The sequence below is a fragment of the Penicillium rubens genome, assembly GCF_028828025.1.
Source record: "Penicillium rubens strain IBT 27055 chromosome Unknown utg000001l_segment0_segment0, whole genome shotgun sequence".
Taxonomy (NCBI): domain Eukaryota; kingdom Fungi; phylum Ascomycota; class Eurotiomycetes; order Eurotiales; family Aspergillaceae; genus Penicillium; species Penicillium rubens.
Genome location: NW_026890599.1, coordinates 5,141,639 through 5,156,044, shown reverse-complemented (window position 1 = coordinate 5,156,044; position 14,406 = coordinate 5,141,639). Strand labels below are relative to the sequence as shown.

At 49.6% G+C, this 14,406-nt stretch overlaps 5 protein-coding genes across 5 annotated transcripts; 1 reads left to right on the top strand and 4 right to left on the bottom strand.

Moving 5' to 3' along the window:
- Positions 1 to 979: 979 nt before the first annotated feature.
- Positions 980 to 2,435, bottom strand: N7525_002002 (putative mitochondrial DNA replication protein (Yhm2)). The gene is made up of 4 exons (XM_002557338.2): positions 2,246 to 2,435; positions 2,094 to 2,190; positions 1,258 to 1,930; positions 980 to 1,138 (listed from the first exon to the last, which is right to left on the bottom strand). Exons 1-4 carry the CDS (start codon positions 2,360 to 2,362, stop codon positions 1,084 to 1,086), a joined length of 942 nt encoding a protein of 313 aa, XP_002557384.1. The 5' UTR covers positions 2,363 to 2,435; the 3' UTR covers positions 980 to 1,083.
- Positions 2,436 to 3,267: 832 nt separating this feature from the next.
- On the bottom strand, positions 3,268 to 4,922 carry cit1 (citrate (Si)-synthase CIT1; the record flags this gene model as incomplete). Its single annotated transcript, XM_002557339.1, has 5 exons — positions 3,268 to 4,374; positions 4,428 to 4,475; positions 4,536 to 4,620; positions 4,685 to 4,749; positions 4,812 to 4,922. The coding sequence occupies 5 exons, from the start codon at positions 4,920 to 4,922 to the stop codon at positions 3,268 to 3,270; spliced, it is 1,416 nt and encodes a 471-aa protein (XP_002557385.1).
- A 1,912-nt stretch (positions 4,923 to 6,834) lies between these two features.
- On the top strand, positions 6,835 to 9,412 carry N7525_002000 (Nrd1 complex RNA-binding subunit; the record flags this gene model as incomplete). Its single annotated transcript, XM_002557340.2, has 5 exons — positions 6,835 to 6,954; positions 7,033 to 7,278; positions 7,463 to 7,559; positions 7,611 to 8,815; positions 8,903 to 9,412. The coding sequence occupies 5 exons, from the start codon at positions 6,835 to 6,837 to the stop codon at positions 9,410 to 9,412; spliced, it is 2,178 nt and encodes a 725-aa protein (XP_002557386.2).
- A 504-nt stretch (positions 9,413 to 9,916) lies between these two features.
- Positions 9,917 to 11,398, bottom strand: N7525_001999 (O-acetylhomoserine aminocarboxypropyltransferase/cysteine synthase family protein; the record flags this gene model as incomplete). The annotated part of the gene is made up of 4 exons (XM_002557341.1): positions 9,917 to 10,115; positions 10,178 to 10,746; positions 10,807 to 11,305; positions 11,355 to 11,398. The coding sequence occupies 4 exons, from the start codon at positions 11,396 to 11,398 to the stop codon at positions 9,917 to 9,919; spliced, it is 1,311 nt and encodes a 436-aa protein (XP_002557387.1).
- Positions 11,399 to 12,790: 1,392 nt separating this feature from the next.
- Positions 12,791 to 13,153, bottom strand: N7525_001998 (uncharacterized protein; the record flags this gene model as incomplete). Its single annotated transcript, XM_061212132.1, has 1 exon — positions 12,791 to 13,153. One exon carries the CDS (start codon positions 13,151 to 13,153, stop codon positions 12,791 to 12,793), a length of 363 nt encoding a protein of 120 aa, XP_061071358.1.
- Between the last annotated feature and the right edge of the window lie 1,253 nt (positions 13,154 to 14,406).

Below are 14,406 nucleotides of genomic sequence, written 5' to 3'. Positions count from 1 at the left end.
CAATGCATTATACTACCACATCATTCAACTATTTTTCCAAACGAGAAAAATGAAGAATAAAGAAGAAACGGAGGACAACCTGGATGTTTCCAAAGCAAAAAGTTATGATAAGAGTGGGATTCGAACCCACGCCCCTTTCGAGACCAGGAAACTATTGCTAGTTGTGGAGTTAAGGTATACCTTAACCTGGCGCCTTGGACCAACTCGGCCATCTTACCAATTGGTTGGGAAACAGACGAGAATATGGCTACATGAACCGAAAGCAGCAATAGTCCAGAATTATCACAGGCATGTTGACTCTCTAGTCTAAAGCATGTGAACTTTCGGCCGATACCCGCAATTACCCCGACAATTTAGCCATATGATAATTCAGACTCTCAATCTATATTACATACGGAGTAGCCGACGGACAGACGGGATTCCAGCCGTGTTCTGATTTCCATAAGCCGAGGTCAAAGCCCGTGGCCGTTGGACCGCTACCTAGGCACACGGAGTAGATGCTACATACTGCAAGTGCTACGCAATAGCGGAATTCACAAATTATCTAGCGCAAACTCTAGGAATAATCCAGGGCAAGCTGAGACAAGTACTTAATCCTTTCTGTTGTTTGTCGTCATTAGTATCGTCGGTCGTCGGCCTGAAGGGTTGAAATGGCCGATTCGCGCACCGAATATCGGATGATGTTTTGTCTGGGGTTTGATGTTGACATTAACCGGGGATTTGTCGGTTGTCGGAACTAAAGGTTCGAAGAATTAAAATTCATGTTTTTAGAATAAGGCCTTGATGCATTGGTTATTGTCATTGTATGTCGGAATTGTGGTTCCGGTCTTCAATTGGGACTCGAATTCTTGACTTTGCAAATAACATAAGAATATGAGACCGAGATCGATACAACGGTACAAGAAAGTGAACAAGACAAATCGGGGTAAAGATGAGAAAAACCGTAAATGTATTCAATGGGTATCGGGTCTGTCCATACGTCCAGACTAATTATGGAGTTATATGAGCAAATGCATCTAGACTAAAAACAAACACTTCCATTCCGAAAACCACTGCACGGCAGAAGGGTATCTCAAACCTTCTCTAGTGCTTCGCGGTGACTTTGTCGCCGGTCAGTTTTTCGACTGCTTCTTTGGCCCTATTCGGTGGAAAGGAGATCTGGTTAGCCCGAGGTCTCACATGAAAAAGAAGGTGGATCGCAATGACGACAGAATAAGGGGAAAATCTGGAGAATGGAGGGGAAAGTGGAACACTTACATGTCACCAAGAGCAACCATGCAGACGGTCTGCCAGATGCCCAGACCGACACGGGGAGCCACACCACGGTAGAGGCCACGGATGCCGTTGTTGTCGTAGATGTACTTGAAAGTCTTGCCGACGGTCAAGTTCTTGGGGCGGTTAGGGTCAGGGGTCTTGCTCTGCATCTCGACACGGATAACCTCAATCGGCTGGTTCCAGGCGGACAGACCACCACCGAGACTCGAAGCCAAGATCTTTTCCCAGGCAGACAGCTTGACGCCGTCCTCCTTGCCAGCAACCTTGCGGATAGCCGACTCAGCGAGACGGGACAGACCGAAGCGAGAACCCCAGTTGGTAGTCTGGCGAATGGCGACGGCGTTGACACCGCGGTTGATACCGCGGATGCCCTCCTTGCGGTAGATATCCATAAAGGTCTGGAAAGTGCCGGGAGGCTTAACACCGGAGGCGGCCATCTTGTGCTTGGTGATCTCGACGGTCTTCATGCAGGTACAGAAACCCATAGTAGCGTAGGCCTGAGCGACACCGCCAGCCATACCACCGCTGATACCGGACACGAAGTCATTGGCGCCGAAGGTGCGAGCGTAGTATTCGGCCTCGGAGGCGACGAAGAGGAGAACCGCACCCTTGGTGGATGCCTCAATCCAGGCCCACGGAATGAGTCCCTGGTAATCTAAACATCCGATCTCGCAATTAGTTTTGAGTCCATCATATCATGCGGGTCTAGGCCCCCACGCGCTAGCTGGAAAGGTCGGGGGAAATTGGAAGCGGGTAATGAATGGAAGTAGAAGCGGGTATTGAATGGAAGTAGAAGCGGGTATTGAATGGACACTTACAACCGAAAATGCCGCCACGGCCCCAAATCCGACCCATAGCGCCCGCGAAGCTATCGCCCCGGTTTGCGGCCATGGTTGTCTTGATCACCTCCAGCGGCTTGGGGATGGTTAGTTTGCGTTGTTTACCATATGGAACTTGAAGTATGCCATACCTGTCCCAGTGATGTAACCTCAAACAAGTTCAATCCTGCGCCCAGTAACAAGTTGCTGAACTTGACGGGCTTCTTCTCGAGCTTAGGGGCCGAGGCCGCGGACGTAGTTGTAGACATTCTGGGATTATGGATGCGCTGAAAGGGGCCCTGACCAAGGGATATAGGGGGCTTCGTGCGTTTTTAAAAGAGGGAGGACTAAGAAAGTCGGAAGAAGATGGATTGGCAAGGTGCGTAGAAAGTGAAGTGGAAGAGAGGGAAGAGAGAGGAGAGCAGAATGTCTTATAGGGTCGGGGGGAATCAAAGCTTTGGGACAGTAAGCTGGGGGGGACAACTTAGTACCAGGTACATCGGATCATTAAAGTTTCCACTCATACTATTGGGTACTCGGTACCTCCCATACCAGCCACGGAAGGAATCCACCGTAATTCGGAGCAGTTCACCAAGTACTTTGTTTATTTTATTTTATTTTGTTTATTATTTCTATAAGATCTTATATCTGTCCCTTTTACAGTACATATTCAATGTACAACACAGTTATATATTCTATACGTACATATATACAACATATGTATTGTTTATATGTTGACATGTGGGGACGTTGAGTTGTTCCCAACAATTATCCGCATGTGATCGATTCAACACAGGTAGTCGTCAGACCGTGTGATATCCTACGCTGTATCTCTAGTCCCCATCCATCAACTGGAGAATTCAAAGCAGTTTTACCTAGGTAGTCTTTTTGGACACATCTATGGATCTCCATGGATACTATACAATTATCGAATACACCGTGTTCTTTTGCTTTCCTTTACATGTATAGCGAAAATAAACTGGAGATCATAAATGATTTGACATGGAAGTTCTGTTACAAGGCCCGCTCGAACCGATCAAGTCCCTATCATACAACATGAAAATAACCAAAGACTCTCTCGGCCAAACAAAGGAGATAATACAAATGTCTAACCCGGGTTTTCAACGGGCCCCAAGGGTGATATTAAAAAAAAGAGATGGGAAAATTCATGCGTTTAAAGCTTAGCACCGACCAACTTGGCGTAGGCCTCAGTGCTGAAAGACTTGGGGCGCTCAATGGGCATGCCAAGAGCACGGTCGATGATCAGCTGGGGCAGGACACCAATGGCACGGGACACACCGAACAGGACGGTGTAGTAGTTAGCCTCGGTCAAACCGTAGTACTGGAGGAGGACACCGGAGTGGGCATCGACGTTGGGGTAGGGGTTCTTGGTCTTGCCGTGCTCGGTCAGAACGCCAGGGGCGATCTTGTAGACCTGGCTGACCAGCTTGAACAGAGGGTCATCGGGCAGCTTGCGGAGAGCAAACTCGCGCTGGGAGACGTAACGGGGGTCAGTCTTGCGCAGAACGGCGTGGCCGTAACCGGGGACGACCTGGCCGTTGTTAAGGGTGGACCAGAGGTAGTCCTTGATGGACTGGTCACTGATGTCGTTGCCGACAGACTCCTTCATCTTGGTGATCCAGTTCAGGACCTCCTGGTTAGCCAGACCGTGAAGGGGACCGGCAAGACCCTGGAGACCGGCGGACAGAGAGAGCATAGGGGAGCTCAGAGCACTGCCAACCAAGTGGGTGGTGTGGGCGCTGACGTTACCACCCTCGTGGTCGGAGTGGATGGTCAGGTACAGACGCATCAGCTCAACGAAGTCCTTGTTGCCGCCGAAGCCAAGCTGGTTGGCCAAGTTGAAGGAGTAATCCTTGTCCTTCTGGATGGGGGCGACCTTGCCGTCTTTGAAGACGTTGCGGTAGATGCGGGCAGCAATGGTGGGCAGCTTGGCGATGAGATCCATGGAGTCCTCGAAGGTGTAGGTCCAGTACTCCTTCTTGTTGACACCCTTGGCGTAGGCCTTGGCGAAGGCAGACTCGTGCTCGAGAGCGGTCACGGCCAGAGAGAACTGGGCCATGGGGTGGAGGGTGTTGGGGCAGCGATCGATGAGCTCCTCAACGAACTTGGGGACATCGGAGCGGGCAGCCCACTCGGCAGACAGGTTACGAACCTGCTGCTCGGAGGGGATCTCGCCGGTCAACAGAAGCCAGAAGAGACCCTCAGGCAGGGGCTCCTCACCACCGGGAGCCTTGGGCAGGAGCTTCTGGCACTCGGGGATCTAGAAAGAATAGTGAGCAAGCGGAAAAGATATCCGAATCAATGAAGACCTACAGTGTAGCCACGGAAACGGATACCCTCCTCAGAGTCGAGGACGGAACCCTAGGGAAAAAAAATGTTAGCGTCGTCATTTGCCAGGGGCTATGAAATTTCTCAACTTACCTCCCAAACGAGGGACTTGATGCCACGGGCACCACCGTAGGCCTGGTCGAGGGTAACCTCACCAATGACCTTGTTGCCGTGCTCCCTGAAACAATTGGATACCATGATCAGCTGTTGTTTGATTTCAACTCAAAGGGCGCGTCACATACTTGCGGAGCTTCTTGACCTTCTCGATCTCGGCGGGCAGGTTGTCGGCGAAGGTGTCCTTGAGGGACTAAACAATGAAACTAGGTTAGCATTCCGTTGAAGCTTGAAGCCGAAGGACGAGCATCATACCTTAACCTTAGCGGAAGAGTAGCAGCGCACGCCATTGAAGGCAGCGGACTGCACCGGCTTCGCAATGGAAGACCGGAGAGCGGTAGTACCGATTCTGAGGGAAGAAGCCATGTCGAATCAGACAGGATATGTGGGATGGGTGGTATGGAGGAGATGGAGAAGTGGTCACAAAGCCTGGGGGAGAAGAAGAAAGAAAGGAAAGAATTCGGGGACGAGCTTCTTTTGCGCCTGGAATTTTCTCGGTTTTTTTCCCATTTGGCCGTATTACAGCCGGTACCGTCGGTACGGTAACTGGGTCACTTTCGGGACGCCGTGGAAGCTCAGTCAGCTATTAGACAGCTCTCTCTCTCTACGGTAATTTTCCCCCCAACGGTACGGAAGAGCACGGGCTCGGGCTGCCGGCAGATCAACTACGGTGATGTTCGTAGATGGCGAAATACGGAAATTTAATTCGGGTATGTGTTCTTTTCTACATAGTAAATGGTATATTGTACACATTTTGATCTTTGTGAGATTATGTATCTATATACATAAGTACATATGTAAGAAATATAATGTATCAATTTCATTAAATCATCTCAATATACGTAATTAAATCCCACAATCTGCCCCGGTTCCAATCCATGGATGTTCCCAAATTTCGTACGGAGTACTGCAAATACAGTCCACATCCCTGAGCGGCAGGTAATGACGTCGGCAAGTCGCCATTTTCTTCCGTTGTCGCCATCCGTCCGATATGGAACCCTCGGTAGGAGCTTATCAGATGGGATATTTAGTACATCCATATACATATGCATATAATATATATATATATATGTATACATATATGTCATAGTGTTGATGCTGTCATGAACTCGAATAGATAGTTATAGACCCCAAATTCCTAGGCTATCCTTGTACAAGTCATACCTCCGAGTTGTACAATGGCCTTTTCTGAAATGGTTCACCGAGGTCGGGAGCTATGGGCGGCGGACAGGGGCAGAAATGTGGTAAAAAGGGATGGGATGCCCACGGGTTCCTCGGCTCAGTTGTAATTAGGTGTAAGGTACTGGAGTACGGAGTACGTACAATATACAATGTTATGTTCATTATTGTTTGATATATGTGGTAGTATCCTTCATTGGAAAGGTCCTGGATTTCCATTGTTTAGCAGACTCTATTCATTATCTCAATATATGTCATTCATTCCTCTCGGCCTTATGACCATTGAATATGATATGAGAAAGAAAGACAGTAAAACAAATGTAGGACCCCATTCAAAGGTCGATATTTGAAAAGTCAATGTTTATTGACACGAGCCTTGCGGTTTTTAGGGTTTGACAGTCACCTCGGCCTTCCTTTTGACCTCCCTTTTGATCTCCCTTTTAGCCGCTCCAGATATAAAAGATCCAAAAAGCCTTCGGTTCCGGACAGCAGCCAAAGATGCAAGTTGTAATCAGCACGTGATCAATTCCAGGATAGGACTAGCGCCAGTCGCAGAGTCTGCTCTCCCCTTTGATGATCCTTCAGTCTTCATCTTCATCCCCCCATCCCAGCATCCTTTTTCCTTTCGATTTCATCAGTTTCTCAACCTCAGTTCATCCGCTGACTGCGCTGGACTTCACTGGATTCTCTTGGAATCCGTAAACCCTGATCTGGTTTTTTTTCTCTCTCTGGACCTCACTGCAAAAGACGCTCTAGGCTGTACATCTCCCGTACTCCCCGTACTCTCGTACTCGGCGCCAGGCAGCCTTCCTGGACAAAAAAATATCGCTAGGCTGTATTCCAGCTGTAGGCGGCTATTCTCTGGTCGACAGTGAATGCGCTCGTGGAGTCTGTAGTGAAGAATCGCCAGGGAAACTCGATTAAACATATCTTCTTTTTCTCATACCGAGAGATTGTTCGTCGCGTCACAAAGCGCAGTAGCCCGGATCTCTCTCTCTCTCGATTGTTTCCCATCTGCATAAAGCCTTGACGGGGAACTCTTTTCTTCTTCTTCTTGCGACTCCCCTTACACTCGGACTTGACGGTAGTATTTCCCGCCATGTCTTCCGCAGTAGCTGAACTGGAGAATTTGCTCCAATCCATGCTGGCTCTGAAGCCGCCTGGCGTATCCGGCTCAAAGATTGGTGGCATCACAAACTTGTGCAATGCCAACGTGCAGGTACGCTTGTCCCCTTTGGTCGATTGATTCATCTCATTGGTCCCGGCGTGATCGATGATATGCTAACCCTGCCCGCAGAATGAATCAGTTCTCATCCAGAAAATTTACACTCACTTCAAGAAGGCCCCGGGCACCCACAAGCTGGGTGTGCTCTATGTGGTAGACTCAGTAACTCGGCAATGGGTAGAGGCCGCGCGCAAGGCCGGCCAGGTTCCTGGCGGCGATGCACCTGATGGAACTTTCGCCGCTGGTGTCAAGCGTGTCACTGATCTTCTGCCTATCCTGATGACAGACATCATCAATAATGCTCCCCATGACCAAAAGGTACGCAATAGGACATACCCGTATCATGATAAACCTCATACCCCCCCCCCAGCCTCGCAAGCCTTGGCGACGGCCAAGCCATGCATATTGTATCCTTGTCCCGATGTACTTCAATCTGAAGATCATGCCGCCTTGACCAGACTCTTTCGAACATGTAACTCACCTATACCCTGTCACAATTTAGGACAAGATTAAGAAGCTGGTCGACATCTGGGAGCGTGGTGCGACTTTCCCGTCCCCGATGCTCACTTCGTTCAAGGAGAAACTGAACGCTGCTCAAAGTAAGTCCTCAAGGATGACAATATATGCCGCCGATACTCACAATTCCCTAGATGTCGAATCGAACACCCCCGAAGGATCTCCTGCGCCGAACGCCAACCCGATCGGAATCCCGCAACAGTCGGCAGCACCTGATACCTCGAGCATCCTGAAAGCTTTGGCCGACATGGCTAAGCAGAACACTACCGCGCCCGCTGCTGCCCCCGCTGCTGCCCCTGCTCCTGTGCCGGGCAACCCTCTGGGTGCTTTCAACTCGGCGTCTGTGACCCCTGCCAATGACCCGAGTTCGCAGATGGCTGCTGCTATGAATGCGCTCGGCGGCGGTGGATCTGTCGCGCCTCCCTTCGCAGGTATGGCCGGTATGGCCCAGAACCCTGCGCTCCAGCCGCAGAGTCAAAGTGGAACTCCAATCTCGATGCCCGCCGCGAACCCGTTGGCCGCGATGCTTCCTCAGGCTGCGCAGCCTGCCGCACCCGACTCGAACGCCATGGCACAGCAGCTTCAGCTTCTCCAGATGCTCGCTGCTCAAGGTATCCCTCAGGACCAGTGGGGAACTGCCTTGCAGCTCTTCAGCATGACCAACAACAGTGGTATGGGTGGTATGCCCGGTATGCCTGGAATGCCCGGTATGCCTGCGATGCCTGGAGGCCCGATGGCTGGATTCAACCCGATGCAAGGACAGAATGTTGGTGGATGGGGTCACTCGGACTCCCAGAATAAGGATGAACGTGGCCGTGAGTACCCTCGCTCGCCGCCCACTGGATATCGTCGTCGTTCTCGCTCTCCCGGCTGGGATAGACGCCGTACTGCTTCGCCTCCTCGCCGTCGTGACAGCCCTGTTTATGGAGAGTACGGTGAATCGCCTGGTCGTCGCGGAGACCCGCGTGATGTGCGAGGCCGTCGTGGTAATGAGTATCGCCAGCGTAGCCCTCCTGGTGGCCGTGGTGGTAGACGTCGCTCGCCTTCACCTGCTCGTAACAAGGATCCTAACCTGCCTCCCCCTGGACCCAAGTTCATTGAATGGGACTATTCCATTGGTCAGGGTATGATCAAAGTCTTGAGTCGAACTCTGTTCGTTGGCGGTGTCACCTCCTCTGAGGCTCACCTGCGTCAGCTCTTTGGCCAGTTCGGAATTGTTCAGACTTGCATTGTCAACGTGGACAAGCGTCACGCTTTTATCAAGATGATTAGCCGCACCGATGCGATGCAGGCACGTGATGGAATGGAGTCTTACCGTACTGGCGACATGCAACTCAGGGTAAGTCTTTTGCTTCTTTTTTCCCCCTCCCCCTCCGTGGGTGGCTGGACCTTATCTTGGATCTTATCACTGACCTTATCAATATAGACTCGTTGGGGTGTTGGCTTTGGCCCCCGTGATTGCAGTGACTACCAGACTGGAGTTAGCATAATTCCGATTGAGCGATTGACCGAGGCTGATCGCAAGTGGATGCTTTCGGCGGAGTATGGTGGAACTGGTGGACGTCCTATCGAGTCTGGTATGATTGTTGAGGAGCCCGACATTGAGATCGGCGCAGGTGTCTCCTCCAAGGCTATCAGCCGTCGTATCGCCACTGACACTGGTGGCAAGCGGGGCCCAATTTCCACTCGTACCAACCCTAACCCTCAGGATACTCGTTTCGGTGGTCGCCGTCCTGAGCGTGATGGATACGGTGGCGGTTCCCAGATGGGTGGTGAACTTGACATGTCCAACATGAACAACCAAGGAGCCGCACCTGCAGTTCCTTCCTATGGTTTCAACTTTGCCAGCATGCCCATGCTGCCTCCCGGATTCATGATGGGTGGTCAGCCCGGTATGCCCGGTGCTCAGCCTCCTTCCGGTGGTCAGGGCAACTGATGTTTCTTGATTCCTCATTGATGCGTGCATATGGTCCAAATAGGTTGCGCGCACCGCGCATGGCAAAGGCGTTGGGGGATGGACATGTTTTGCTTTCCTTTTTCTTATTTTATCTTGAGGCATATCATTCGGCGGGGGAGGTTTTAGTTCTTTCTGCACTTGTCTTACCTTTTTTTAATTTCCACACTTGTGCATGACGTCGCCGATGGTGATTCACCAAGATGGACACATCCGGGATGGATGATGTGAAATTTTACGAGAGAATTCAAATAACTCATTTAACATGACCTCATGGTTCCCTTGTGACCGTAAGAGTTTTTCGGCGTAGCTTTGTGATTTCCCTAGGGCAAATCTACGGATATGTCCGGCTTGTAGTATGCATCTTGTAAAAATGTTCATTGATATCGTATTGAGGTCGTCACTAAGTTTACCATGCCACCCTGTAGTGTCCTTACTGGTGTATTTAATCTCCATGCATGAGATCGTTCACATGTGTCAGGACATTCAAGCAGTACGGTCCGGCAGAGCCTTTAATGCCTGGAACGACTGCTCAAAGTCAGCAATAATATCGTCAATGTATTCCGTGCCAACCGAAATACGGATTCCATCCTCCTTGACACCGGAGTCAAGACGCTCCTGCTCCGTGAGCTGCTCATGGGTAGTCGACCAAGGGTGAATGGCCAGGGTCTTGGAATCGCCAACACTGCAGCATGTTAGTAGAGACTTCGAAAGGAGAGCCTCCTCGGGAATGGGAAGGAGTCATACTTGGCAACGTTCGAGATCAACTTGAAGTTGTCAACTACCTGAGAACCAGCGGCGGCGCCGCCCTTGATGCCTACGGACAGCACACCACCAAAGCCGCGGGTCAGGTACTTCTTTGCGAGATCGTGACTAGGGTGATCCTCCAGACCGGGGTATGACACCCAGCTCACATTCTCGTTCTTCTGCAACCATTTAGCCAGGGCGATGGCATTAGTTGCATGTCGCTCGCAGCGCAGACTCAGAGTCTCCAGGCCGAGGATCAGTTGTTGGGCACCGAAGGGGTTCAGGGCAGAACCGAGGTCGCGCAGGATTTCAACGCGCACTCGGATAGCATAAGCGATGGAGCCAAAAGTCTCCCAGAACTTCAACCCGTGGTAACCCTCGGATGGCTCGACGAATTGGGGGAACCGGGCAGCGTGCTTGCCCCAGTCAAACTTTCCACTGTCGACCACGACACCGGCAATGGTGGTACCATGGCCACCGATCCACTTCGTAGCACTGTGCACGACAATGTCGGCACCGTGATCAATTGGGCGGACAAAGTAGCCGCCTGCACCAAAGGTGTTATCAACCTAGAAGTAAGATTCGTGAGCTTTGCATCCTGGCACACACGTTCCAAACAAACAACTTACCACAACAGGAACACCCTTCTCGTGTGCAGCCTTGGCAATGGCCTCAAAGTCCGGAACATTATAGCGGGGGTTACCAATAGACTCAATGTAGACAGCCTTGGTACGGTCATCAATGGCCGCAGCAATATCCTCCGGCTTATCACCCTGGACAAACTTGGTAGTGATTCCCAAGCGCGGGAACATAACCTTGAACTGGTTGTAGGTGCCACCGTACAGGTTGCTGGTGGAGACGATGTTGTCTCCGGCATGGGCGAGGGCCGAGATGGCCATGAATTGGGCTGCCTGGCCAGAGGAGGCAGCAACGGCAGCAACACCACCTTCCAGAGCTGCAATGCGCTTCTCGAAGACGTCGACTGTCGGGTTCATGATTCGGCTGTAGATGTTGCCGAACTCCTTGAGGCCGAAGAGCCTCGCGCCGTGGGCAGAATCATTGAACACATAAGAGCTAGTCGCGTAAATTGGGACAGCACGTGAGTTTGTGGTTGAATCGGGTTCGTGACTTGAGATTGATTGTTAGAGTTGTCCTTGAATTGGGATCGGACACTTACCCAGCATGAAGCTGTAGAGTGTCGAAGTGGAGATTCTCGGACATGGTTCTGAAATGCGGAGAAGCTATCAGAATAGATTTTGGACAACAGTCAAACAGTGGGATTTGGGATTCCCGGGATTCTTAAGATAAGATTGAAGAAATCAAAGAAATCAAAAAGGATCAAAGGGAAAAAGGAGGGGAGAAGAGGGACTAACATTCGGGGGCTTGCAAATGGCGTGATTTGGGGGGGATTTTTATACTCCACAAATGTTCCTGCATTTGGTTATATAGTCCCTACCCTATTATATACTTGATTCCCCTTTAATCCATTCTAATAATTACATATGTATTCTAATTCTCTATACTAGCCCTATTTCAAGTAAAAAAAAAAAAGAAACTACAATAGTGAGGACTCCAATAACTCACCGTGTGGCTTGGCTTGTGTGCGGCCAATAGTCGGGTGTCGCCACGGTGAGTTTATGGTGAGTCTGTCGATCGGTCAGAAGAATACGAACCACCCTAAGTCGCCCGAAGAAATGCAGAAAAGGGCAAGAAGAGAGAGGCTACCTAGACAAGATGCTGATTAGAAGGGGGAGGTGCAAAGGCCATCAATATTACCCGATGGATTAGATTGAACAACGATGAGGATGATGCGAATCACTAGATGTTCCCTCGAAAACAACAGCTAATTACACAGAAAAGATTAAAAGAAGACCAATTCTTCCTTGTCTTTACCCCTTCCGGAAAACCTATCCATTCTCTCCAAGCCCTGGATCCAGAATATCTGGTGAAGAAGGATCTGACATTTTCTCTGCTGGTTCCAATGCCTCCATTATAAGCTTCCTATATAGTAGCATGTACAAATGGATATAATGGAATGATCCACTATCGAGGATATCCTTCCATAGACAGTGATAGACATTTAAACACCCAGAAAATGTATAGACGTTTAAAAAAGACATAAAGGAAGAGTAACCTAAGAGTCCAATGTGCTTACTATAAATACCTGCCCGTACCCCCTTTATCTTCCTTCCTTTTCACCCCCCGCGGTCTTGGAAGACCGTCTTTCCGCTCAGCTGTGAACCCTTTTGGTCATCGCAATAAGTGGTTTTTTTTCGACTTCATTAAAGTTCATGTATACCTAGGTGGCAGCGGCTTTAAGAGACTATCCTCTGGAAGCGGCAAGTAAACTTGCCCCTGTATACTCGTATGCCGAAGGCAGAGGCATCAACCGGGAAACCCCAAACTCGACAGCGACTTACTGTCGACATCCACACTTATCAACCATGTCTCTTCTATGAAGATCAGCTGAACTACAAGTCTTTACATCTCGCAGACACTGACCGTATTGCTCACAGGGTATATGGTTTGCAACTTCAATCGCCGGCATTACAGAACCAACAAGAATGTGATCTGTCTGGACCACAGCACAGCCGCGAAGAACAATTCCCTAACTCAATATCGTTCTTCAGAAATGCGCATATAGTCGTTGGCATCAATCTCGTCCGTTAACTTCTTGCAGGGAGCGTTGCGTAGCCTGCAGCGATAGCTGTCGTTACAGGGTACAGGCTCAGTACAGAGCTTATCTGGCAGCCGTGGCCCACTGTCGTGAGCACGAAACATCGGGAGATGAGGGATGGTTGATTGTCCGTGTGCAAAAGCAAGATCGAGCCCGGAGTACGTGTGACCCTCATTGCTACGGCATGTTCCGCGGAAGGCTGGATCACATTTCAACCACGCTACTATGGCAGCGGCCGACGGAACGAAGGCGCGGGGAACATCGAATTGGGGAATCACAGATGGCGCAGTGTGGCTCATTTGGTTCTCTTGCCAAGACTCCAATGCATGAGGTATGCTATAGGCATATTTAACATAGCAAGGTTACCTGGTTTACCAATGTGTCATCTGTCTTGCCCACTTTTAGTCCAGATTTTGTGCCCCATACCCTAAGCGTTGTCCTAACTAGGCTAGCGTATTTCAACCACTGACTCGTGTACCTTCCAGTACTCTGTACGGAGTACACCAATAGAAGGTGTGTTGATGGTTGGCACCAACATTGAGATAGAATTTATCCAGAAAAGAAATGTCTGGAATGTTATAGAATAAAAGATTCAATTAATTCCATTATTTTTAGTATATTAACCTCAGACTTACCCCATATATACTCCATATATGGATGGACCTAAAAAAGACCAAAAAAGACAAAAAAAGTGGACCTGCGCGGGATTGAACCACGAATCTCCGAGGAACGGCATGGAAACTCCCCCAAAAGGGGATGTTTACATAAGCTCGGCGCCTTAACCATTGGGCCACAGGTCCTTCGTCGCAACTCCGATGTGGTCTCTTGACATTATATATCAATCCATCATACTATTAGCGTGTTATTATCCTCTCCAATTAGACTGCAGGATATGCGACAATACCCGGAAGCTTTCATCCCTATAATCATCCCTATAACGATGTCAATCTATTGCTGACCAGAGCTGGAATCCACGTGGTAGTCAGGTTTCAGTGCCATGTCAGGTCCATTCTGGGGAATTGCTATTATAGGTTCTCTCGTTGTTTTGTGAATAATTCACAGTGCGGAAATGCACATCCCTTTTGAGTACGAAACGTGGTGTAGCACCTCGGCTTTGCCCGTGTTGCCAAGCTTCTCTAGATCGCGCAGATCTCTGATCTGCTCCACGCCGACATCCCCCACAATAACCCAAACAGCAAACGCTCCCGAAAGACATCCAAGACAAGGGTTCAGGTGAGGATGGGCTACACAGATCTTTTTCTTTTTCTTTTTCTTTTCTTTCCTTTTTTTTTTTAAAAAAAAAAAGTGAAAAAAAAAGTGAAATGCAATCATTTAGCCGATCAGACTGGGGGTTCAACGTTCAACGTTCTAGAAGGGGAATAGTGATACGAGGTTGACTTGGGTACATTCCAAGGTTACGGAGTACAAAGTTACCATGTGGTATCCGCTTTCCCCGGTATGATCTTTTTGATCTTTTTGATCTTTTTTAGTCCAATCACTTCAATGAACTCCCCTTTCTTTCTCTCTGGGGCCCCGCATCCAAATCCCCCCA